Raw genomic sequence first — 27044 nt, 5'->3', positions numbered from 1 at the left:
ATTCTAATTTTTCTGTGGTATATTTACCCTAATAAATGTGAAAAAGATGGTGAACTTTCTATAAGCTTAGAAAATTTTGTTTTACTACATCAAACTAGATCGATATACCCACTTGGTGAGAGATGATTAAAATAAGCTTCCCAGGCCTAGTACTTTCCTGGATTTTGGACTATATTTACACCATACACGTATTAATATTCTTCAAGGAAATTTGTACTTTTCCTTTTATCAAGTTTAGTGTGCACAGAATACATTCCCCTTTTTTGAGGAAATAATGTTTAATTACCTCAGACAGTGGATATTTTTGTTAAAAATATTGAATTGAGTTTTCCTAACTAGTGATTTAAAATGTGATTTAAATGTGTTAAGTTAAATCTAGGTAGACACTTGCTAGGTGTTTAAATTACCCAAACTATTTATTCTACAGGACTTCTTGACAAAGTTGTGAGTATATTTTGACATTTTTCAAAGGTTTGGCTCTTCAATTATTTGTTCTCCAAAATATCATAAAATATATTACCACTAAAGATGAGCTTTCAGTTCACTTCAGTATTTACCGAAAATCTAGTACTAGCTTTGGCTGGTGTTTTGTGTGCACATATTTTTCTCCTTTTTAGGAACTTATTTTTTCTTCAGAGAAAAGACATATACTTAATACAGAGAACAGTTCTGAATGCTACAGGGGTGTCCAACCTGTGGCCAGCAGGCTGCCTAAGTCCCAGGATGGCTATGAATGCAGCCCAATACAAAATTGTAAATTTACTTAAAACATTACAAGATTTTTTCTTCTTTTTTTTTTTTTTTGGTGATTACATGTCACAATGTATTTAATGTGTGGCCCAAGACAACTCTTCTTCTATTGTGGGGCAGAGATGCCAAAAGGTTGGACACCCCTGCAAGGGTTGGATTATATGACTAAAATCAGTGGTTTTAAAATTTGGCTATCTGAATCACCTGGGGAGGTTTTTAGAAACACAAATTCTAAGCCTGCACTCCCAGAGATTTCAGTTGCATGAGTCTTTTTTCAATGGCCCTCATCTAGTTACATTATAGGTGATTCAGAGAAAGATGTTATGTGCCAAAATAATTTAGAAAAAGTTTAGATATCAATTTGGACAGACTCCTTAAAGTAGAGTAAAACATCTTATAACTTATTTTCTTTATTGGGTCTATGCCCTAGTCATCATAGTTATTTAAAATCAACATAGGTAACCATTCTGTAAAGTACATGATTTTCTAACTACTTTATTGTACATGTGAAACTAATACAGAATAATATTGAATGTAAGCTGTATTAAAAACAAATTAAATAAATAGGTATTTTAATTGCTGTCTCTGCAGATATATTGTTATACTTATCTAACCATTGTATTGACTAGTAAGTACTTCTAATTGATATTTGCCATAAATTGTACATTTAACTAACATTCCCCAGTTTTTTGAAGTTATTATTCTATATGTATTATATATAAATATATATTACTGTTACTTTCCCCATTTTTTGAAGTTGTTACTTTCCCCCTTCTTAACAAATTTATGTCATGAATACAAAGAGCTACTTTTCTAAGGCACCTAATATTGGACATGGTAAACTATATAATATCTTAAGAACAAAGCAAACAAACAAACAAAAAATCCCCTTGATACTTCTTCTTCATTAGATAATACAAAATCTCATATCTTATCTTTGCAGTGAACTTTCCTGAAAGAGCAGTGTGCACAATAGTTAAGAGTGTGGCCTCTGAGGCCCAATTCCCTGGGTTCATTTACAAGCCCTGTTTAACACAGTGCCTTGATTACAGATGTTCTCAGTAGATATCAGCTACACTAGGATTATTTTAGTTTCTCCTTCAGTCCTCTTCTCTCTTAAAACTCTCTTTTTTCCTTATTTCCATAGTGAAACACACTGTTTCTCAGTCCCCTTTGATAGCTCCTCTTCTTCTGTCAGTCCCTTAAATGCACATTTACACCTTCCTTTTACTTCTTTTGTACCCTACATTCTCTCTCAGTGAGTCAATCTTCTTCCATGACTCCACCACCTCCTGTGTGATAATGATTCCCTAATTGATAGCCAGTCCAGATCTCCCACCTAGCCCTTGTTCAGCTCTGTCCAATAGAAGTCAGAGCCACAGGTATAATTTTAAATATTCTAGTAGCCACATTTAAAAAGCAAAAATTAATAGGTTAATTTAATAATGTATTTTATTTAACATAGAATATATAAAATACCAAACATTTTGATATAATGTAATCAATATAAAATTATTGAGGTATTTTACATTTTTTGTACTAAGTATCTGAAATTTGGTGTGTATTTTATATTTACAGCACATCTTAAGTATTGGAATACTTAGTCTGTTTTAAGATTTCATAAAATTTACAGCTGAAAACTAGATTTACATATTCAAATGTCCTATACCTACTTAAAGGTCTTCCAGTAACTGAATAGAATATCAAAAAATTATTTTCCTTTAATATCTACATCCACCTTGACAAAAATCTGTTCATCATTTTTTTAGGAGAGCTGTTTCATTTGATTCAAAACTACAAATTTATAAGGACCCATGGACAGAGCCAAAGTGGGGAAGGATTGAGAGGGAAGGGAGTGGGTGGGGCAGGGGAAAGTGGTGGTAGGAAAATGGAGATAAATATATTTGAACAATAAAAAAATTAAAAAATAATTAAAAAAAGAGAAAGGATCAGAAAAGAAAAAAACCTACAAATTTAACTCATTAATTTACAGTCCAATATTGAGGGAACATATTGTATATCATTGTTATGTTTTTATCATTGATTATTAAATAATTGGCAATTATTCTTTTTATTTCCAGAAAATCTTAAATTAGAGGTAACAGCTCAGTGAATCTTTGTACAACAAAAGATTCTACAGCTTGACCAATGAGCATTGACACAAAGCGCAAGATTATTAAATTTTTCTTTTGTTTTCTTGAAGGCTTCCATAAGCTGGTGATGATTCAGAGAATTTGCCCATATATTCTAGATGTATACTAAACTGTATTCAGGACACTTTCCATGTACTCTGTTTCAAACAACCGAGCACAAGTATTTTCAATGTGCAATATGTTGGTGTGAAACAATAAAACAAATATCAGTTTCTAGTCTTAAAATGCTATTAAGTCTGGATTTCTCATCTAACATAGCTGAATCACTGACCACTGTGATAGAAACAAATATTTTCATATCTCGCTGAAATTCTTCTTTAACTGATATAAAAGATTTTAAAATATCTATGCGATGAGTTCTAAGTTTTAGATCGTGAATTGAAAATATTTCTTCATAAATTTGGAAGTCTTTTGAGAAAAAAAATATAACCAAAGTATTTATTGGGCAGTGTCCCTTATTTTCGAACTCTTGTTAGAGTGTCCTTTCTTGAAATGCGTATTTGAACATTCACTCCTTTGCTCATAAATGTTCAGATCATTATGCTTTCATGGAAAAGTCCGAATTCCTTAGCATTCAGCTTTACGATCTTCTCTCAATCTTCTCAACTTCCGCTTTTCTATGCTTTCCTCTTAAGTGTTCATCCAGTCCCACTGAACTTGTGGTTCTCCCAAAAAGCCATTTTCTCTTACTTCTCTTTGCCCTTCCACTTTTACTTAAGAAAGAAGCGCCTGTCCCCTTCCTCCCCCCGCCCATCTTACTCCTGCTAGTCTTTCAAACTCAGCACAGAAATCCTCTTCTCTGGAAGCCTGGCAACTGTCTTCTCCTGGTCAGTCTAGAATTAGAGTCCCTCCCTTACCCCGCATCTCACCCTAGCACCCCCTGAACACTCTACATAGCACTTACTACACTATATATTGTAGTTGCCTCCACCAGATGGGAAACTATTTGAGGACAAGGATAGTGTTTTTTTCCTTTATTTTCCTAATACCCATAATAGCCCCTGGCATGTAATAAGTGCTCAGAAAGTTTTTTGGCATATTCATAAACTACTATCACATCACATTTATATTGTGTATTTCAAGGGATGCCTGACTAAACTTGAATAATAAGTGTGTCTTGTTTTCTGTGCTTCACTTTAAGAGTAATGTGTTACTTTTAAATATAACTAAATAGGGAATTGGATGTCTTATTTTATGTTTATTGGCATTTTCTTTTTACTCCTTTAAAAAGCTTCTCACCGTTTTATTTCTACATGACCTAAGTTTTGTAATTGCATTTGTCATTGTAGTTACTGGATTTTGCTTTTGTTGCTTATCAACTATCTTTCCCTTTTTCCCTTTTGGTTCAGCTCCCACAGAGGCCACTATGCACCTACATCTAGGTAAGTGTTTAAGAACCCGATTTCACTAACCTTAGTACTTGATTTATTAAATATTTGTCTCACTCCTCTGGCTTTGTGGGAAGATGATATAGAGGTTAGGAAACTCTCTGCCTTCTCTGATTTGCTGATAATTCACTGTAATTAGAGTCAGGTCCACATTATGCTTGAACAGAGCAACTCACCAGGAGACAGTCATGCTACCCAGCTGAGGGCTAATGAGGGGACTTTCAAACCTGTTAGCACATTCTTCCTTAGGATCCTGTTGCGTGTGGCCATTTGACAGAGTATTCTAATGCTAAATTTTCCCTTGTTCTCCTACCCATTGTAAACAGAACACAGAAGCAATGGGTAAAGAGCTATGAATATGGAGGAATTTATCTTATTCCAGATTTGAGATTTTTGCTCACATTAGTGCTTCATTGTAAAAGAAGAAATAATTTGGTCATTTCTTCAAAAACTGAAATGAGACTCTTTCAATAACTATCTGCTTTGTTTAATGGAACCATGGAATGTTACCACCACTCATTTTTCTCATGGTCTTTCCATAGTGCCAGGCTCTTTGTGGGCAGCCATTTTTGAGGCAGGGTTATGTAGTGGTTAGGAGCACAGATTCCAGAGCCAAACTGCCTAGTCTCACATTCACCATTTTCTAGCCACGTGACATCAAGCAAATTAACCTCTCTGTGCCTTGGTTTCCATATTTGTAAAATGGGAGTAATAATAGTACCTACCTCCCTGGGTTGTTAAGAGGATGAACTGAATTAATATTTGCAAAGTGTATAATACATGATGTAACAGTGTTGTAATAAATACATGAGCACATAACCATTGAGGCTTACTCATACCTTTGTAAAAAATTCTGTATGAAACAAAAGATCTTTAAGAGTTAAATTTCTCATTCTGTTTCAGCAAAGGCTTGTTTTAAAAGCAATTTCCTACACTACACTATTTAATAAGAATGAAAAGAAGTCATCTTAGCTGGCTCCAGCCTTTTCAGATGTTTCTCACTGTGGGACTTGCAGATGGGTCAGTGATTTGTCTCTTGGGCTTTTCCTTTCAACCCATAAACCCAATTAATTTATTTTTCTCTTTGGAAAATTTGCCTTGAAAACCTCTACTTTTATGTAATACTGCAGCTTTGGGCTTCTCTTCTTTGGCAGGCAAACATAATAGCTTAGAAGCATGCCTTCTGGCAGCAGAGGCAGGCTGGTGACTCACAGTGGCCCAGCCGAGTTGAGAGTCTTGGCCACCTTGGGTATTTGAGAGAACTGTACCCTGTAGGCATTTCAGGCACTGTGTCTAATTGCTCAGAGGAATCATTAAATCACTCGCATGCACAGAATACATCACAGTGTTCTCTCCAGTGTAAATCCATATTCTCCCTGCTATCATCCTAAGGCTTTGAGTCTAAAGCCATTCCTCTCAATACATGCTGATTCACTGGTTTCCCAGACTTTGTTATATGCTTACCTGCTGACATACCTTATATAAGAGGGTGAGGATGGCTATAGGTGGTGATACCACCAAAGAGAATTTAGAAGTATGATTCCTAATATTTAGAGTTGAATTTAATTACTCAGTGAGTTTGGTGAGCTCCCCCAACCCCCTACAAAAAAGGTAAAATATCATCTTTGTAAAAAAATTAGGGTGGTTATTTTTTGTTGATTAGATCATATGATTTTAACTTTTCCAAAAGCATATGTAAACTTACAAGCTCAGAGAATTTATATTAGCTGAAACAAACCTCCCAAGCACATCATGGGAAGTATATAAGGGAGTTTATAAGCACAAAATTCATTTTTTACACCTTTAGTAGAAATAATTATTGTTTCTCACACAACCTTAAAAATCAGCCCACTTACATTGTAGTGGACCATGAAATTGTTTTTACTCATCCATCCTCTACTCAGTGGAAATATCACATACTCTATAGCTGTGAAAATATTGTTTGCTCTTAGCAGGCCCAGAGTTCTTACAGAGCTTAAAAAATGCTTGTTTGATATAATCTCAAACATAATACAGTGAAATACAGTGAAAGTATAGTGATAATACAGTGAAAACTATGGATGGGTCCCTGGCATTCCTTCTGACTTTTAACATGACTTTTTTTGGAAGTTTTACTTAATCATGTCAATAATTTCTCCTATGCAGCTCTGAGTAGGGGAGGGAAATTAATTTGAGACACATTAAATAAAAAAATGAGTGAATGTAGGGAATGAGAGAAAGCAAGGCAGGGCAAGAGGGATAGTAGGAAAGAGAAGAGGAAATGGGTTAGTAAATACCAGCAATGTTAGTTGATAACAAATAGAATTTTCTGTCCCTCTTATACTTTAAAGTGAACTAGACACTGAATCTCTTCTGGACACGTTGAGCTATGAAAGGCAAGTCTTGTGTGACCTCTCCCTATAGGTTAGTGCTGACCTTGGCCCTCCTCCCTTTCCTGCCTGGTGACACTTTTTCTCTTTGGGGCTCTGGTTTCCAGATGCATCGTAAGAGCAGAGTCTTTACTTTTTTCCTATACTAGCTTCAGGATAAAACAAATATAATCAGCTGCTCATTTAAAATTCAGTTTTAACTTAAAACACTATTATTTCTCATAAATGTAGCACAGTGACCTTTTTCTGTAGCTAAATCTATTGTTTAGTATAATTTTTTCTAAATTCTTTTTTCTTTTAGCTGAAATACATAGTGACAGTATCATACTACGAGATGACTTTGATTCCTACCACCAACTTGAATTGAATCCAAATATATGGTAAGTTACAGGAATATGTCCCACTTAAGTTTTTAAATGCAAAAAAGAAATGATACTGATGCTTCCTTGGAACAATTATATAAAATTAAATTGTTCTTTAGCACTAAGTTATTAGTGAGAATTGTTTAACTAGGGACCTGAACTTAATGTAGACTGCATATTGTCTATTTCATGACTTAAGAACTGAATCTATGTACTCCTCAAAGCCATGAGTGTATTTAGATGTTTTGGGGGTTTTTTTTCCAGTTGTATAAGTTTTTATGAAGAAAACATTAGAGTAGTAGATTAACTTCAGGGACTTGATACAGAAATCCTGTATCAAGATACAGGAGATAATTAATCTTTTGGAGATAATTACAGACTGCAAGAGGCAGATCGGGGCTGTTTTTCAGTAGAACTGAGGGACTGCTCCACCTATCTCTGCTTCTGATGGTGATATAAGAGGAGTAGAGAGAAAGATGGCGGAGGAGTGAAAGGGAGTCACGCTGACCTCCTCCCAAAACCAAACTGGAATTGCAACTAAATAATGGAGTAATCACCTGGAAAGCAGTGGAGCGATAGTGGGAGAGGAGCCTTGGTGCTGCGGACAGCGGATTCGACGCTCACACATCCCAACGGGTGAGAACTGCGGTGGAGGCTCGAGAGGGTGGGCTGGGTGAGCACGGGCACTGGCACCAGAGGGACATTGAAACGGCCAGTTAGCGTCCCCCCGAGAAGAACGGGGTCTGAATCATAAACAGGAACCCCTAAACTACAGCAGCTAAAGCCGAGAAAATACAGACAAAACGCAACCCCAAAAAGCTTAGGGGTGCTCTCTGCCAGAGACAGGTGGCTGGGGATGCAAAAAGACATTTAAAGGGCAAACGCAAAAGTTGCAGCGGCAGCCACCCTCCTTGATCGCTGGGTACAGGCGGCAGCAGGGTGGGCTGGTGCCTGGGAAAAGAATGGTGAGGAAAACTTTGTGAAGAGGACTGACACGGCGGCCGGTGGAGCCCGGGTGATAACGCACTTCCCACTCTGCAGCTACCATCTCGCTCAGGCATAAGGGAATCAATTAACCTGCCTTTTGTGCGCTCCGCACACAGCTTGTGCGCCTGTGAGCTACGGGGCTGAGTGCAGACTGGCTGGGAGAGCCTTGAGGAGAGACTGGAGAGGGAGGCATTGGGGAAAGAAGGGGAGGAGGAACCGGGGAGTCCCGACTCCCTCCCCTTTCCGTAGTCTCCATTGTGGGCTGGAAAGGCACGACCCCAAAGAGGCAGAAGCGGGATGCGCATGAACCAGACTGCCTGCGATTGAAACGTAGTCCGCACAGGGGTTGGATCCTCGGCCGAAGGGGTCACAGAACTGCCCAGAGGCCCCTGAGGGGAGACTAGAAACGGAGGCATTGGGGAAAGAACGGGGGGAGGAACCGGGGAGTCCCGACTCCTTCTCCTTGCCGAAGTCTCCATTGCGCGGGAAGAGGCCACACCCCCAAAGAGCCAAAAGCCGAAAAGCAAACATAGACACCCCCAAAACACCCAGAGCAGGCGCGCACACTTGCGCCGAGTGACTGGCTAGGGTTGGCGAGCGTGTGTGTGACCCACGCAGGCTGACGAACGCGTGCACCTGCCGGCAAGGCCTCACACAGACTGGCACCCATACGGCCTGCGAGGGATTGCACAGAGGGGCAAGGGCAGGCATAAATTGACCTACCCGCCGCGATTGCGGAGCAGCCCGCAAAATAAGTAGAGCTGCCCAGAGTCCCTGGAGGAGAGACCAGAAACAGGATTAACCGGAGTGTCCTAGAGCTGATTTCCTCCCATTTCCGTAGTCCCCATTTGGGGAGGGCAAGCAACGCACCCAAAGAACCAAAAGCGGGGAAAACACATAATAGAAGACCCTAAACTGACCAGTGCCGCGAAGCTCGCGTGTCAGGGAGGCCAGATGAGCACGGGAGGTCGCGAATAAGCCCCCTGGTCTGGGGCAAACACATGCGAGCCCAGGCAGGTGGGGGACCCTGCCGTGCTGGGAACGCGCTTAAGGAGCTCTCGTGAGAGCGCAGAGAGATCCCAAAAAATAGCCCAGCCCTGACTGAAGGGGTCACAGAGCTGCTCCAAGCAGGAGTCAGACACAGGCAGTAGACTCCTGAAAGGCTCAAACAAACAACCCAAGGCCCTATAGGGTCAACAACTGACATCATCAGAGGCAAGCCCAGAAAGAAAAGTAAAGGACAAAAATACTTAACAGACTCTCACAAAAATGGGAAGAAAAAGAAGTTCCCCCCAAATGAGTGGAAAAGGGGACTCCCCACAGAGAGAGCTCAATGAAATAGAGGCAAGGGAACTATCAGATATGGAATTTAAAACAATGGTTCTAAGGAAGCTCAATGAGCTCAGCCAGCTCAAAGATAACTGTGAGAAACTGCAGAGAAACTATCAGGATCTTACAGCAAACTATATCAGCCTGGAAAAGGACATAGAAAATATCAAGAAGACACAAGAGGATATGAAGAATACCATTTCTGAATTGAAGAACACAGTAGAAGGAATCCAAAGCAGGCTGGATGAAGCTGAGGATCGAATCAGTGAGATGGAAGACAAGGTAGAAAAAAGCTCCCAGAAAGAGCAAGAAATGGAAAAACGGCTCAAAAAGAATGAAGAAGCATTTAGGGAAATGCAGGACAACCTGAAACGCAATAATATCCATATAATAGGGATACCAGAAGGAGAAGAAGAGGAGCAAGGAATAGAGAACCTCCTCGAAAAAGTAATGATGGAAAATTTCCCTAATTTGAGGAGAGAAAGGCTCTCATGGATCCAGGAGGCACAGAGGACCCCACTCAAGAAGGACCCAAGGAGGTCCACTCCAAGACACATCATCATTAAAATGGCAAATGTCAAAGACAAAGAGAGAATCTTCAAGGCAGCAAGGGAGAAGGAGAAAGTAACATACAAGGGGGCCCCGATACGCCTAGGAGCTGACTTCTCAACAGAAACACTACAAGCCAGAAGGGAATGGCAACAAATATTCCAAGCCATGAAAAGCAAGGGCCTACAGCCAAGGCTGCTCTACCCAGCTAGGCTCTCCATTAAAATAGAAGGAGAAATACGGAGTTTCCCAGACAAAAGAAAGCTAAAAGAATACATCTCTACCAAACCAGCACTCCAAGATATGCTAAGGGGACTGGTTTAAGCAGATGAAGGAAAAGAATGAGACAGAGACGAACACAAGTACAAAGAGAAAAGATGAGTAAGTTTCTATCAGTAATATCTCTCAATGTGAATGGACTAAATGCCCCAATCAAAAGACACAGGGTAGCTGAATGGATAAGAAAACATGACCCACACATATGCTGCCTACAAGAGACCCACCTCAGAGCAAAAGACCTACACAGATTGAAAGTAAAGGGATGGAAAATAATATTCCAAGCAAATGGACATGAGAAAAAGGCTGGCGTTGCCATACTTGTATCAGACAAAGTCGATTTCAAAACAAAGGCCATAAAGAGAGACCCAGAGGGGCACTTTATCATACTTAAAGGAAGAATCTATCAAGAAGACATCAACATTGTAAACTTATATGCTCCCAATATAGGAGCCCCCAAGTTTATAAGGAAATTGTTGGATGACTTCAAAAAAGATATAGATAGCAACACACTGATAGTAGGGGATTTCAACACCCCACTGTCAAAAATGGACAGATCTTCCAAACAAAACATTAATAAACATATCGTGGCGCTGAATGAAAAACTGAATCAAAGAGACTTAACTGACATATATAGAACCTTACATCCCAAAGAAGAAAAACACACATTCTTTTCAAATGCTCATGGCAGTTTTTCAAAGATAGACCACATGATAGGACACAAAGCAAGCTTCAGTAAATTCAGGAAAATAGAAATAATACCAAACTTTTTCTCAGACCACAAGGCCTTGAAACTCGAAATCAACCTCAAAGAGAAACTTCAAAAACTTGGAAACTCATGGAGACTCAACAGTTGGCTATTAAACAATGAATGGGTCAATAATGAGATAAGAGAAGAAATCAAAAAATTTCTGGAAACAAATGCAAATGAACAGACAACTGTCCAAAACCTATGGGACACAGCAAAGGCGGTCCTGAGAGGGAAGTTCATAGCAATACAGGCTTACCTTAAAAAGATAGAAACATTTCAAATAAAAGACCTAACACTACAACTTGAAGAACTGGAGAAACAACAACAAATAAATCCCAGAGCAAGTATAAGGAAGGAAATAGTCAAGATTAGAGCAGAACTGAATGACATAGAGACAAAAAGAACAATTCAGAGGATCAACCAATCCAGAAGCTGGTTCTTTGAAAAGATTCATAAAGTTGACAAGCCTTTAAGCAGACTCATCAAGAAAAAAAGGGAGAGGACCCAAATTAATAATATCAGAAATGAAAGAGGAGAAATAACAACTGATACCACAGAAATACAAATGATCATCAGAAACTATTATGAACAATTATGTGCCAAGAAATTTGAAAATCTTGATGAAATGGACAAATTTTTAGAAAAGTATAATCTTCCAACACTGAAGGAGGAAGAAACAGGAAGCTTGAACAGACCGATAACAGTTGGGGAAATTGAAGCAGTAATCAAGAAACTCGAGCACACAAAAGCCCAGGGCCAGACGGTTTCCCAGGAGAATTTTACAAAACATTTAAGGAAGAGCTAACCCCTGTCCTTCTCAGACTACTCCAAAAAATCCAAGAGAAGGGAAGACTGCCAGACTCCTTCTATGAGGCCAGCATCACCCTGATCCCAAAACCAGATAAAGACCCTACAATGAAAGAAAACTACAGGCCAATTTCGCTGATGAACATAGATGCTAAAATCCTCAACAAAATATTGGCAAACCGCATCCAGCAATACATTCAAAAGATTATCCATCACGATCAAGTGGGATTCATCCCAGGGATGCAGGGATGGTTCAATATACGCAAATCAGTAAACGTGATACACCACATAAATCAAAGAAAAGACAAAAACCACATGATCATCTCGATAGATGCAGAAAAAGCATTTGACAAGGTACAGCACCCATTTATGATCAAAACACTCAGCAAAATGGGAATAAATGGGGCATTCCTCAACGTAATAAAGGCCATATATGAAAAACCGACAGCCAATATCATACTCAACGGGCAAAAACTGAAAGCTTTCCCACTAAGATCGGGAACACGACAAGGATGTCCGCTCTCACCGCTTCTTTTCAACATCGTATTGGAAGTCCTAGCCACAGCGGTCAGACAAGAGAAAGAGATAAAAGGCATCCAAATCTGAAAGGAGGAAGTAAAACTATCATTGTTTGCAGATGACATGATAGTATACATAGAGAACCCTGTAGACTCTACCAAAACACTCCTCAACCTAATAAGTGAATTTGGCAAAACAGCAGGATACAAAGTCAACATTCAGAAATCAAAGGCGTTTTTGTACACCAGCAATGCAATAGAAGAAGAAGAAGAAGTCAGGAAAAATATACCATTCGATATAGCACGAAAAAAGATAAAGTACCTAGGGATAAATTTAACCAAAGACACAAAAGACCTGTATGCAGAAAACTATACAACATTGAAAAAAGAAATTAAGGAAGACACAAATAAATGGAAGCATATACCGTGCACATGGATTGGAAGAATTAATATCCTTAAAATGTCCATACTACCAAAAGCAATTTATAGATTCAACGCAATCCCTATTAAGATACCAATGACGTATTTCACAGAAATAGAACAGACATTTCAAAAATTTATATGGAACCATAAACGACCTCGAATAGCCGCAGCAATTTTGAGAAAGAAACACAAAGTAGGAGGGATCACAATACCGGACATCAAACTCTACTACAAAGCCACTATACTCAAAACAATCTGGTACTGGCACAAGAACAGACCCATAGACCAGTGGAACAGAATAGAAAGCCCAGAAATAAGCCCAGGTCTCTATGGACATCTAATATTCGACAAAGGGGGCAGAAGCATAAAATGGAGCAATAACAGCCTCTTCAACAAATGGTGTTGGGAGAGCTGGACGGCTACATGCAAAATTTGGAATTGGATCATCAGCTGACACCATACACAAAAATAAACTCAAGATGGATCAAAGACTTAAATATAAGTCGCAACACCATCAAAGTCCTAGAGGAGAACATTGGCAGGAAACTCTCAGATATCCCACGCAGCAATTTTTTCACTGACATGTCTCCTAAAGCAAGGGACATAAAGGAAAGAATAAACAAGTGGGACCTCATCAAAATAAGAAGCTTCTGCACGGCTAAAGAAAACATCAGCAAAATGAGAAGGGAGCCAGCCATTTGGGAAAATATATTTGCTAATGATACATCAGATAGAGGTTTGATCTCCGAGATATACAAAGAACTCACTCGACTTTACTCCAAGAAGACAAACGATCCAATCAAAAAATGGGCCAAGGATCTGGGCAGATGCTTTTCCAAGGAGGAGATACAGAGGGCCCAGAGGCATTTGAAAGGATGCTCTGCATCACTAGCCATCAGAGAAATGGAGATCAAAACCACCATGAGGTACCACCTCACACCGGTCAGAATGGCCACCATAAACAGATCCACAAACAACAGGTGCTGGCGAGGCTGTGGAGAAAAGGGAACCCTAGTACACTGTTGGTGGGAATGCAGACTGGTGCAGCCACTATGGAAAGCAGTGTGGAATTTCCTCAGAAAGCTGAAAATGGAACTGCCTTTTGATCCAGCGATTTCCCTGCTGGGACTATACCCTGAGAACACCAAAACACCAATACAAAAGAACCTATGCACCCCAATGTTCATAGCAGCACAATTTACAATAGCCAAGTGTTGGAAGCAACCTAAATGCCCATCAGTAGATGACGGGATCAAAAAATTATGGTACATATACACAATGGAATACTATGCAGCAGAAAGGAAAAAAGAACTACTAAACTTCGCTACAGCATGGATGGAACTGGAGAGCATCATGCTAAGCGAAATAAGCCAGGGGGCGAAAGACAAATACCATATGATCTCACCTATAAGCAGAACCTAACCAACAATGCAAAGAAGCAAGGAAAATATGACCAGCAACACTGAAAGGAAAAGAAATCAACAGAGACAAGAGGGATGGGGGGGCAGGGAAAGGGAAGGGAAGGGGAAAGTCAAGGAACTAATAGCAAGGACTCATGGACAAAAGCAAAGGGGAAGAGCTGAGGGAGGGAAGGTGGGAGGGGGCAAGGGAAAGAGGTGGGGGGAAGGCAGAGACAAATGTATTTAAAAAGTAAATAAATTAATTTAAAAAAAAAAGAAAACATAGTTGTTTTTCAATGAGATAAAAAGAAGCTCTAAAGAATTACATGGAATCTTATATCTCCTTAGTCATACACAGGGTTGAAGTCCTCTGAGAATATCTGCATAATTGCAAAGACAAAACAAAGAAAAACTGGCTTACTAGTAACTGATCCCTTTTGTACCTGAACATCCAAACAACATTGTTTTAATATGTCTAATTATTGCACTTATGCCAAGCAAAGAAAGGGAAGTGATTTATCTGAAATGACAGATAACTTGAATCATACTTCCAAATAACTTCTAAGTCATTAGGTCACCTGAGTATTATAATCCAGTCACTTCTTCAATGGCTATTTAGGTGAAATTTCGTGAGATTTTTGAGGGCAAAGAAATGATGAGCCAAACTCATTTGTTAAAAACTCGAAGACATAAATGGATGCATGAATTTGTTGGCAATTGTATTTTAGCTGACTTTGGAGAAATAGACCTGTCAACCCAGAGCTAAATCAATCTGAACAATTTGAGAGAATATCTGAATGTGGATTTTCAGTGATACTAAATGTTTTCCTATACACAATTGAGAGTTTTAGATAAAATAGAAGAAGCTCTAAAGTAAACTTTCAAGTTGCAACCCAAATCACCCAATACTCAAGACTAGAAAGAGTATAACCATTTTATCCTCAAATGTCAGCATTTGATACTCATTTCTGTTTTTTGTTTATCTTTACTGTTCAACAAATATTAAGCCATAGTTATTTTATGTATATAGTAAATTAAAATCAGATATGGTTTCTTCTCTCAAGTAGTTTATAATTTAGTAGAGGAAAACTAAAAACATTTTTAATAAATTTATAATCCAGGATTATACATACTGGAGTTCCAACAAAAGGGGAGGAGACCTTGTGGGAGTTTCTTGGGAAAAGTAGCCCTTGTCATATAGAGAGTATTGGTGCTTAAATACTGTATGTCTTTTCTAGAAAGAAGTATAGAGCTATATAATATATGTATAAATATACAAACAAAATCAGATGAGACAGAGTCATAAAGTCTCATGATTTAGATGCCATTTAAAGAAAGAATTTACCAACAAAATTTCACTATCCTATGAACATAAATATAAAATTTTTAAAATAAGTTGAAACTCTTTATTAAGAAAAGTCAAAAAAGCAAACACACACACACACACACACACACACACACACACACACACACACCCCCCCCCCCCTTCTAAGTACTGTTTTTACCCAGGAAAAATCCTCTACTTCTCCTGGTATCTGGCATTTTTATATTCCATTAATGTAGATGTTATCGGATGATTTGTTTCTTTCAAGGCAAGTTCATTTCTGTCAAGCTAATTCATTTTCTTTGTGAGTTTTCTTGACATATACAAAATGTGACTTTTATGTGGTTCAAATTTTGTTGTTTTTAAAATCAATAAAATGTGATTGATTTTGCTTCACCCATTTTCATGACTGATCTATGCTTTCTTGACCAAAGTTATAGATTTTGTGTCCCTTTTACTTAAGGTATGGTTTTTCCTGCTTAAAAAAAAACTTTAAAAGCCATGTATTTCTGTCTTCTATCAGATATGCTGCAGTGTAAATTTACTTTATCCCTTATTGCCAACCAGCTCTTTCATCTAGCCTCTTTAAGATTAAAAAAAAAAAAAAGACATGAAACTCTCATTATCTGAGGGATGACTTCACTGAACAGAGGGTGGTAGGGGTTCTGAGGTCCAGCCAGTCTGCATTGACTCTTGAACTAGGCTTTTGCCAGCTGGGTACCTTGAGAAAAGCAAAAAGCTTGCCTCACCTCTCTGAGCCCCATTGCCTTGTCAGTAAAAATGAGCTTGATACTATCCTCACACATTGTTTAAAGTTTGATAAATCTGAAAAGGTCTGGCACCATGCCTGGTGTATTTTAGGTGCTCAATACAAGTTAGTTCCCTCCATCATTCATTTATTCTCTCTCTCTCTCCCCCCCCCTTTCCTATGTTCTTTCTTTCCCTCCCCTGCCTCTCATTCTCTTATTCTCTCTACCTCTCCTTTCTCCTGCCTCACTTTTCCCCTTCCTCCTCCCTTCCTTTTTTTGCTTTCTTCTTCCTGTGGTGTAATTTGCACATTGGTCTCCGTGTCTCTAAGCCCAGATATGAACAAAAAATTACTATTAAAATAATCTTCAGCCAATTTACTTAAATGTCTCCAAGTCTTCCATCATTTCATTTGGATGAAAAGCAGACATCAAATGAAATATATCTGTATTATATAATATTTGGAATATAATGAAAATAAATTATGGCAGAACAATAGAGAAGGGGGAAAAGAGGATATTGGATGCCTTAAACCTTGTAAAAATAGACATAAACTTCCTAAAGTCACAACCCAGAACCTGGTAAAATCAGGTGTCTCAGGGAATATTTTCAATAAAGTAACAAAGCCAACTTTGTTTTGTAATTTCATAGACAGTTTTCACTCTCTTGAAATCCCTGTTTTCTTGGTATACATATTAGCATGTGAATTTTGTCCCTTATGATATTGACTTTGATTCCCTTTACCCCCACTGAATTAGAAGCCACTGGGCAGCTTTGTGGCAGTGGCAAGGGAGGATTTTTGCTGCCAACGCCACAACTGGGTGGCTGCCACACACCAGGCAGAAACTAAGCCCCTGCTCTGCTGCTTTTGGCCAGATTCCCACAACTAAATGCATCTCAAAACAACTCCACAAGAGAAAAATGTGCTACTTTTATGGCCATGTTTCTTCCATAGGGTTCAAAAAGCATCATATACCTTATTTAATTTTTAATTTCTAAAGGCAAGCAAAAAGAGAAATTAAGAAACTAAAGTCATGTCCACACAATGATGGAGAGGTAGATCAGTTTAAAAGTTAATTACTTATAACATTTGCTTCCATTAACTTTATCTACTTTTCTTTCACGCTATTTCATGTAATTCTTGATATCCAAGTTTCTTATATTATGTACAAATGACTATAAGTAAAAATAAGGAATACAAAATGATATTACTATTATTATGAATGAGCATACCAGCCAAGTTACTATTCCAAGTGTGTGATAGCAGTTGTAATAGAACCAAGAAATTTTGTTACATCAACCCAGTATTGAATGTACTGTCTATCTACTTGTTTAAATATTAGATTTGATTTAAAAATCAGTAAATGTACTTAGTGAAAAGTCCAAGTATATAATAAAATAGTAAAATTAAGTCTTACTCTCACACTAGACCTCTATACCCTTCCTCCAGGGGCAACCTGTTAACAGTTGCTGCCAGTCCTTCCAAAATTGTTTATGCTTACGCAAGTAATAACAGTTATGAATCCTGTTCACAAACTTGGGTAGCAGAGAAATAAAATGTTCTTTATTCTTTCATAACCTAATTTCTTTTTATTGTCCCCTTTCTACCAATGATGGAAACTTAACTTTAGTCAACTTCGGCTTGCCCTCTCACGTTTTTCTGATGTTGTATATAAGTTTCAGATGACTTAGTGCAAAAGCAGGAGGCTGGTGGGGATGTTCCTCTGGTCCCCCAGGCATCTGTTCCTGTAGATACTCACTGAGTCCTCTTTAGCTCATCTAGTCTTTTGTGACTGATCCACACAGATAGTCTTCATCCCTCTACTAACCTCTCCTTTGGGGCAGTGGCTCTGTTTTGAGCTCTGCTTCAGCGCATGGAAGCTGTTCTGCTACTCCTGGACCTGGGCCATGGGCATCTTTGCAATGCTGTTCTCTGGTGAGTTATCATGGAGCTGGGTGGTCCTTCTGCCTCCTGAAATGCAAAACATAGAGTTCTTCTGCCCTTTGCCCCCCAAGTCTCTCTGGGTCCTGCTAAGCAAGTGGCCCTTTATCTCGCTACTCTTACAGGGGGTTCTGATTGCTATGTTTGAATGAAAGTGAGAAGTGATAAGTAAAAAGAACAACAAAAAACCTTCATGGAAATATAGTGGTGGCTCAGGCTTGGTGAGAGTGAGACTTCTTCACTCTAACTTTGCCCTGATGCCGAACCACACACGGGTATACCTCAGGACCACAAAAATAACTTCATCATTTCAAATGCACCATTGAATCCAAGAGGGTGAGAGAGAGTATGGATAGAACACCACCAATATATCAGTACTGCTGACAAGTCCCCGTTATCAGGTATGTTCAGCACAATTGTACTACTGATGATGGAGAGAACCAGTGGAGTCTTATTCATATATAGACAACACTATAACCAAAAAGAAAAAATGGGAAGAAAAACCTCATGTAACTAAGTTTAAAAGGAATGTAAGGACTTAGAACTATGCTTTATCTCATTAACATTTCACTTAAGCATCTACTACTCGTACACCAACCACACTTTTATAGTTTCTTTTTATGAATTAAACTATTTCAGTGCAATACAAATACTGCCAGTATTTCATATGAATGGAGATAAATAAATTTTTATTAAAAAGAGGTATACCTGGTAGCCAAAACTGGGCATATCTCGGGTATCCATCAAAAGGAGAATGGGTAAACAGTGATACATCCATACAAAGGAATACTTCTCAGCAATAAAAAAAGAATGAATTATTGATAATTGAAACAGTGTGGCTGAATCTCAAAATTATTACATGGAATGAGAGAAGCCAAGCCCTAAGTCGTTTTTACTGTGTGGTTTCATTTATATGAAGTCTAAATTAGGCAAACTGACCTAAGGTGACAGAAAATAGGTCAGTGGTTATTTCAAGGATGGGGGATTGACTGGAAAAGGGCATGAGGAACTTTCTGGGGTGATGACCATATTATATATCTTGACAGGTCATGGGTTACATAGATGTATGCATTTGTCAAAACTTAAGATCTGTGTATTTCACTGTGTTTAAATCTATTCAATAACATTTTCCAACAATAAGCTCTGGCAGGGTAGCTCAGTTGGTTAGAGCATCGTCCCAATACACTAAGGTTGCCAGTTCAGTCCTCAGTCAGGGCTCATACAGCAATCAACCAATGAATGCATAAACAAATACAACAACAAATTACTGTTTCTCTTCCTCTCTCTCTTTCTCTCTTTCTCCACCCTTTCTCTCTTTCCCCTCCCTCTTTCTTTCTCCCTCTTCCCTCCCTTCTTCTCTCTCTCTAAAATCAATAAATTAAAATTTTTTTCAACAACAAGAAAAAAATATGAAATAGGAGACATTTCTGACTCATAACCAGAAGTTTAGAGAGAGAGAGTTAAAGCAACTGAAAAGTGAATAAATTCTTTAAAACAATTTGTTTTCTTAAAAAGTGCCTTTATCCTCCAAGCAATTACAAAATCAAGGAGAAATCTTTGTTTCCCTTAGCAGATTAGCCCTTTAATGCTTGTTTTCTGAAGATCACAAAAGACATACAGAGTTATATCACTAGGCTCTGATGTTCTAGTGGGAAACTTGGGACTATTAGAAAACATGATGATAAATGGCAACTAGATGGCAACAGATGTTTCCCCTCCAGCCCAATAATAATAGCAGATATGTCCTATTCAGCAGAGATCAGGGAAGAACAGGAGTCACTCCTCAGAAGAAGCACCTTAGATAAGTACTTGTAATGCCAACAGGGATATGAGACATCAAGAAGAAAGACACAAATGAAGTTATTTCAGATCCTATGGTATGTGAAGACCTCTGTCAATTGTTAATCAGATTATCATACAGAAAGCCCACAATTTACAGCTAAGAAAGCTAAAGCCATGGCTGACATTGCATAAGATTGCTTGAATCAAGAAAAGACTTGGTGGGGGGAGGAGACTGGAACATTTCCATTTTTACATGTAAAAGATAAAACTACAGAATCAGGGAAATAGGGATCACAGACTGCTGCATTTGGTATTTTCTTAAAAATACTAATTTACTGGAGCAATCATTCTGAAATGGAACCAAAAGATTGGTGACTTGGCTTATTAAAGTTCATTTTCTTTGACAAAAATAATTGTCTTAACAAAGGATTTGAAAAGACTTAAATTTTAGAGTGGGGGTTGAGTTATTCTACCTGGAGTTTTATTCAGTGATTGATAGCCTAGCCCATAAGGGAAAAGAAGAAAAGAAGACAAGCAAGCTGTAAAACTACTTCATAGTTCTTTAGTGCCATGGAGCACCCATAAATAACAAAAACAGAGGGTACTCAATTTACTAGCCAACTCTGAGAATCACAATTAAGTGCAGTTTCCAAGTAATCAGAGAAAAGTAAGAGTGATGGACAATACCCCTGAGAAAGAAACTGGGTAAAAGTGCATCCACTTTGCTCAGTGTCCAGCAGGCACGTGGGCAGTAAGCCTGGAAGACAGCACGGGATGAGGGAAGCACAAGCCATGGACACCACAGTCTCCATACCACTGCTGAAGGGTTTCCAAGGGATTTTTTTGTAATGATCACTTAGAGACACATGACTTAATAAGCTTACCATATGGGACATGGAGCGTAAACCTTACATTTTTTTCAAGAACAGGTAACTAAGGGAGATTGTAAACAATGAGAAAAATCAGGCAACCTAAATATTTTCTCTTATGACATATCTTTGCTAGAACCTTTAATATATCAGCATATTTTGAGGTTGTGGAATTGCAATTTGATATATTGGGTTTGATGGTCCAACATTCTGATCTTTTTTTTAATAGTTTAATGTATTTTAATAGCAAATTTACAGGAACAGCACAGAAGACAGACAACATTAAAAACATACTCGCATGTAGGACAACTCAGAAAAGTATAGTGAATGGATGGAATCTACTGTATGATAAAAATGCTACAAACACCATTTAGTTGCCATCAGTAAGAAATTTACTTATTTTAAAAAAATGCAAATGCTGGCATTGTCCAGAAAAATTTAACAGCTTTATTTATATTGTTATAAAGTTGAACTGCTTGAAACTTGTTCAATGAAACATCTCGACTTGCATTAATGCTTTATGTCCCCGCATTTATATTAAAAAAAAATTCACACACAAATGAAAATGGAAAAACTGCCAATACCTGATTTCTGTCCCCTATTTTCCACTTGCAATCATATACTTAGGTACTTTTTGACCCCATGGGAAAAAAAAAATATCTAACGTTCAGAACTACCAATAACAGGAAGAAGAGAATTTTTTTTTTAAGGATGAAATGTTTCCCATCATAGTGGATTCTTAAGCACATTCTCCACGTATGCGGCGTGCTAGCTGGATGTCTTTTGGCATTATTGTTATACGTTTGGCATGGATAGCACACAGGTTGGTGTCTTCAAAAAGGCCAGCCAGATAGGCTTCACTTGCCTCCTGCAAAGCACCAATAGCTGCACTCTGGAAGCGCAGATCTGTTTTGAAGTCCTGAGCAATTTCTCGCAGCAGGCGCTGGAAAGGAAGTTTGCGAATCAGAAGTTCAGTGGACTTCTGTAACGTCTAATTTCACAAAGTGCCACAGTACCAGGCCTGTGACGATGAGGTTTCTTCACCCCTCCAGTAGAGGGCGCACTCTTGCGAGCGGCTTTGGTAGCCACTTGCTTCCTCGGTATTTTACCACCGGTCGATTTGCGGGCAGTCGGCTTTGTACGAGCCACGGTACAGAGACCTCTTTACTTACCCCCCTTCTCCTTCAGCTGGAGCTCTGCGAGCTGGAGGAAGTGCTGGCGTTAGAGAGAGATGGCGGCTGCAAACACCCGTTCTGATCTTATGTGCATCTTTCTCTGTTTCTTCTCTTCCTCCCTTTTGTTCCACCGTCTCTCATCCTTTTTTCTCTTTTGTTAATAATTGTATTCTCTTATTACAAAACTCTTCTCTAACCTTCCTCTCTTGCTTCCTCCTCTCACTTTTCTTACCTTGTTGTAATTGCTCTGGGGTAAAGCTTTATTTACAATAGAAACAGGATGTGGCCCACTAATAAGGTGTGAATCTGGAGGCATATTATTTCCTTCTTTAATCTCTGTTTTAGATGAGAGAAACAAGAACTCACTTGGTAGAATTAAATGTCAAGCACATTTGAAACAAGTGAGAAAATATTTCTTCAAGCAGCATGTAGTAGAATTCACCATAATAGTAGGTCAGAATATTGTTTGCAGTAGCAGCATATTAGAAGGGTTATTTTAATCCAAATAATATTTGTCATTGTGTCTGTTTACAAAGCAGAGATCAAATTTTTAAATTCCCTAGTGAAATAAGAAGAGTGTTCTTACCTTCCTCAGTGAGAAGTAATGAGAAAGAATGAGCTATAAATGGAGTTTGTCATTTTCACATGTAGAGCATGCTTTATAGCTCCTTAGAAGTGAATCATGACATCGTTGAAGGTGATATTTTTTTCAGTCTCATAGAGTGAACTTTCCTTGCTGCTTTTTTCTAAAAATATTCCACATTTACAAAGAGAATAGGATGTTTTTAAAAGCTTGATCTTTTACAATAGTCACGCCCTCTTTATCATAAAACTATCTCTTTTTGGGCAAAAATTGAATGTTCTGGTCATTGAGGTTTGAATGGAGGAGCTCAGGTGTCTCCAGAAGATGTCAGCTGAGTGCCCTGATACCAAATGGCTGTCACGGTCCCATTTCCTTGGTGCTTCACCATCCCTGGTCTGTCCTGGCCTTACAAGCTCACACATCAGATTTTTGTCAGCATATGCGGTGTCAGCATGTGGAGGAAGAGACATGTTATCCTTGGGTCAGAAAATTACAAGATATTTTTCTTTTCTTTTTTTCACACTTTGAAGTACTTTTTATAATCAGAAAAAAATATTGAAGTTATTTTAATACCTCATTCAGAAATACTGGTGAATAGACAATTCTGGCTCTTAAAGTGCCAGATTGCTTCTCCTGAGGCTGAGCCCTAGACACTGACTCCTTCAGAGGCAATAAATTATAAACAGATAATACAATGTCCTCAGTCTTGGGGACAACAGCATGCATCTCAAATGAGAATTTGATGGTAAGTGATTGTCAGTGAGTTTCCAGGTGATTAACTTGTTTCAGCAGAGTGCCTGACGAAAGGCTGAGTGATTTCTCTCTGATCTAATAAGAATAAGCCATGGAATTAGACTGCTCTTGAGAAAATAGTATTTGTTATTTATTTATTATCAGGATGATGTCACCACCAACCATTCATAAATTCCCAATTGTGAGAAGGAGCTCAATTTTCTCATTAATCCTCCTCCTCTTTCCTGCACCCTGAAAGTCCTATGTGAGTCACTGCAATATGTGGGGGCCCCTGGACTCTAGGGGCATTTCACTTTATCTTCCTCTGGGCTGACACGTTTCCCAGGTTAATAATTTAAAAATCTGGATTAAAAACATTATTATACCTTCAGGACTATACTCTCTACAGCACAAATGTACATCACATATAATTCTTTATCTGATATCAAGAGAAGAAAAAAAACCCAGCCACCTAAAAAATAAAAACAAAGAAAATTGACACCAAAATAACAGTTTTCAAACTGCTGCCCTGGCTGGTGTGGCTCAGTGGATTGAGAGCTGGCCTGTAAACCAAAGAGTCACCAGGTCAATTCCCAGTCAGGGCATATGCCTGGGTTGCCAGCCAGGTCATCAGTTAGGGGTGTGCGAAAGGCAACCACACATTGATGCTTTTCTCCCTCTCTTTTTCTCTCCCTCTCTCTAAAAATGAATAAGTAAATAAAATCTTTAAAAAAAACTGTCAAGGAGCTTAAAATAGTGAAAAACAAAACTTTGGTTCAAAGCATTTCTTTTTATGTTTATGGTTTGATCCTAGTTGTCTTGGTCAATAAGTACCTGCCTCTATATTTACTGATTTTTTTATGTTTTTGTTAATGAAAAAATGATAGTGTTATAGTGTATGTAAAATAGTAGTGAGTTATCTAAGATACCTAAGCAAAGCAATATTGAATTTGATTATGTACTGCAGTTTAGCAAATTCATTCTTAATATTTTCTGTGAAGTCCATAATATTTTTCTTATTTTTGTACATTTTTACTAGCAAAACAAAATCCTTCTATAAAAGAAAAAAAATTTAAGAAAAGTCATTTTAGCTTTTCAAAATAAATTTTGATAGTAAAAATGATGGCAAACAGCCTTTGAAATGCACATTGTTTTTATAGAATCAGAGTTCTTTTCTCTTCCTGGCTGCTGTGTTACAGGGGACTGGAAAGAATATTGTACAAGGATCCAGGGAACCTGAATTTTAGTCTTGTTCCATCATTTGTAAAATGAGGGGGTAATGAGACTCATGATATTTTAGGTGCCCTCTACCTCAAAAGTGCAGTGATCTGTGAACTCTAGTAATAGATAAGCTTCATGTGGAACCTAAGTGTGTGATAAATAGGTTCAGCAAGAGTTTAATAAATTCAGGCTTTGCATGGTCTTTGGGGATAGCAAGCATTTCACTAAAAATGTCTTTTAATCATACTGTTCATGGCAGAATATATTTTTATGTAGGTGATTTGTATGATGAGCCATAGTATTTATCAGATTCTTATGTTCTGTTTTTCATATTGGTAAAAAGGAAAAGAAAGTGAAGGTATATATTTATTTAGATTACAGTAATATTCAGTATTACTTTTCCTATGAAGCAAACCTTAACCTGGGAGGTCATACACCTTTTTATATTGAAAAACTGAAGTTTATATAACTAGGAGTATTTAGAACTTCCTTCTTTTCACCGTTCTCTGAAGAATATGTTTTCTAACTTTACAAAGCCCATCATTTTCCTGAGAAAATTCTTTTGTGAGGCTACAGTTTAAATGTTAGGGAAAATCAGCATTTTTTTTCCTCTGAACCTGAAAACTGAACCCCAGTTCTTAGGAACTTGTAGAACTTTTCCACAAGGAAAGAGTGGGATTTCAGATACTAGTGTTCTTCACAGAGAGCACCCTTTGAAAAAATAGTATTTGTTATTTATAGTACCTAACTCTGCTCATCCAAGTTCAATCGTTAGACACTGAGGCAATTTGAGGAAGAGAGGAGTATAGGACTTTAAGAGCACTTAGGTATTGTTTTAAATTCTGGGGAATTACTTTTCTTGGAATATGGATGTTTATTTACATCTGTAGGTTTTTAAAACTCACCTTGTCTTTCTAACATGGATCATTATTTTCTTCTGTAAAGCCATGACCACTAGTTTCCCTTTTTACAGTGTGGTCTCCATGAAGATAATTGTGTACATCACAATATTATGATTTATCTTTTCCTTTATGATAGTGACATTTGTGTGTATAGTTGTACAATAGTTAAATTTAATGATACAAAAAATATTAGGAAGGTCATCTTGTAGAGTCAGTATTAGGAAAGTCACCTTGATGGGCAGCACAGATTGTTAGGAATATGAATAAAAATTAATCCACTACCAACAATCATGGGAAAGTAAATGGAGATAGACTCAGACTGATATACACTGAAGGCTCTTGATGATGGTTAGAGCTTTCCAGAAACCAGACTATTGACAATATGATTTTTCCCAGAAACCCATTTTTGAACCACTTCTTTTCTCACCTTGTATATCTTCCCCTCTTCCCAACCCCCAATAATATGCACTCCTATGATTTCAGCCATATGCTAAACTGCCATGTCAGTGCTGTTCTCCTTTCTCTGAAGTTCAGGTACATATAATCATTGTCAGCTGGTCATCTCTAGTTGTCAGCATGGCATCACCAGTTGTCAGCATAACCAGAGAGCAGTCAGTTTATAAGCCCTGTAATTCCCTAGAGTCATGCTGTCTAATATGGTAGCGACTAGGCACACAGCTGTTGGGCACTTGAAATGTGGCTACTCAGAACTGAGGTGTGCCTTTAGTGTAAAATACACCCCATATTTGAAAAGACTTATCATGAACAGAGAATATAAACTATGTCATTAATAATTTTACATTAGGTAAATGTTAAAATATAATTTGAATGAGTTAAATAAAACATTATTAAAATTAATTTCACTTGTTCCTTTATAATTGTTCATATAACCGTTAGCAAGTTGAAAATTACGTGTGGCTCACATTACATTTCTATTGAATAACAATAACCTAGAGTGTGCCCAATAGGTGGTTTTCTCCACCTCCACCTTATTTTAGGCACTATTATATCTTACTTGGGTTACATCAATAGTCTTTTCTTTTCTACTTCCATTTGCTAAAGTAATTTTCCTAAAAGTTGGATTTGTATCATGACTTTGGCAGTATAATAATGGGATTTTAATCCCAATTCTGTAGCTTCAAGCTGTTTAACCTTGGACAAGCATTTAATATCTCTAAATCTCAGTTTTAACACCCTCTAAGTGGAGATAAAAATAGAGGAGTTTTACATAAATTAATTGAGGTATGAGTTGTAGAGTTTCTAGTACAGTACATATTGCTTGGTAAGTGGTGCATGAAACCTTTCATGTACTGGTTCCCACCTTCCAGCCCCATCCTTTGCCACCCTTCTCCATGTATCAATATGGTTCCAACCATACTAATGCACTGAAGTAGCAATTCTATTTGTGTCGTAATCTCTGCATCTATTGTGCCTTTTCACAACCTCATCTTTCTTGCTTGCTTGAATAACTCCTATTTCTCATTCAGGACCAGGTCTGGGACCACCTCCTCTAGGTATTTTCTCTTTCTTCCTCAGTCTGAGTTAGGTACCATCACAACCACAGTACTCCTGTTACAAGGAATGAGAAGTCATGGAAAAGGTATTGGTTGTTGGAATTAGCAAGTTCTGGGTCCAAATTGCAACTGTCAGCCTCACAGCTGTCTGTCTTGAGCAAATGCTTAACTTCTCTGAGGCTCAATTTTCT

General features: G+C 38.0%; 1 protein-coding gene and 1 pseudogene across 2 annotated transcripts in view; one reads left to right on the top strand and one right to left on the bottom strand.

Moving 5' to 3' along the window:
* RELN (reelin) overlaps nucleotides 1-27044 on the top strand; it is a 558168-nt gene that overhangs the window by 264863 nt on the left and 266261 nt on the right. For both annotated transcript variants that reach the window (XM_054564075.1, XM_054564074.1), the window contains exons 5-6: nucleotides 4253-4285; nucleotides 6962-7040. In XM_054564075.1, the coding sequence (XP_054420050.1) occupies nucleotides 4253-4285; nucleotides 6962-7040 (112 nt within the window). The remainder of the gene's footprint in view (nucleotides 1-4252; nucleotides 4286-6961; nucleotides 7041-27044) is intronic.
* Nucleotides 21400-25386, bottom strand: LOC129062904 (histone H3.3A-like; annotated as a pseudogene).

This window comes from Pteronotus mesoamericanus, unplaced genomic scaffold (genome assembly GCF_021234165.1).
Source record: "Pteronotus mesoamericanus isolate MK-2021 breed Mesoamerican mustached bat unplaced genomic scaffold, CSHL_Meso_final scaffold_85, whole genome shotgun sequence".
Lineage (NCBI taxonomy): Eukaryota > Metazoa > Chordata > Mammalia > Chiroptera > Mormoopidae > Pteronotus > Pteronotus mesoamericanus.
Note: the sequence above shows the minus strand (reverse complement) of the source record. Positions and strands in the feature narration are given on the sequence as shown.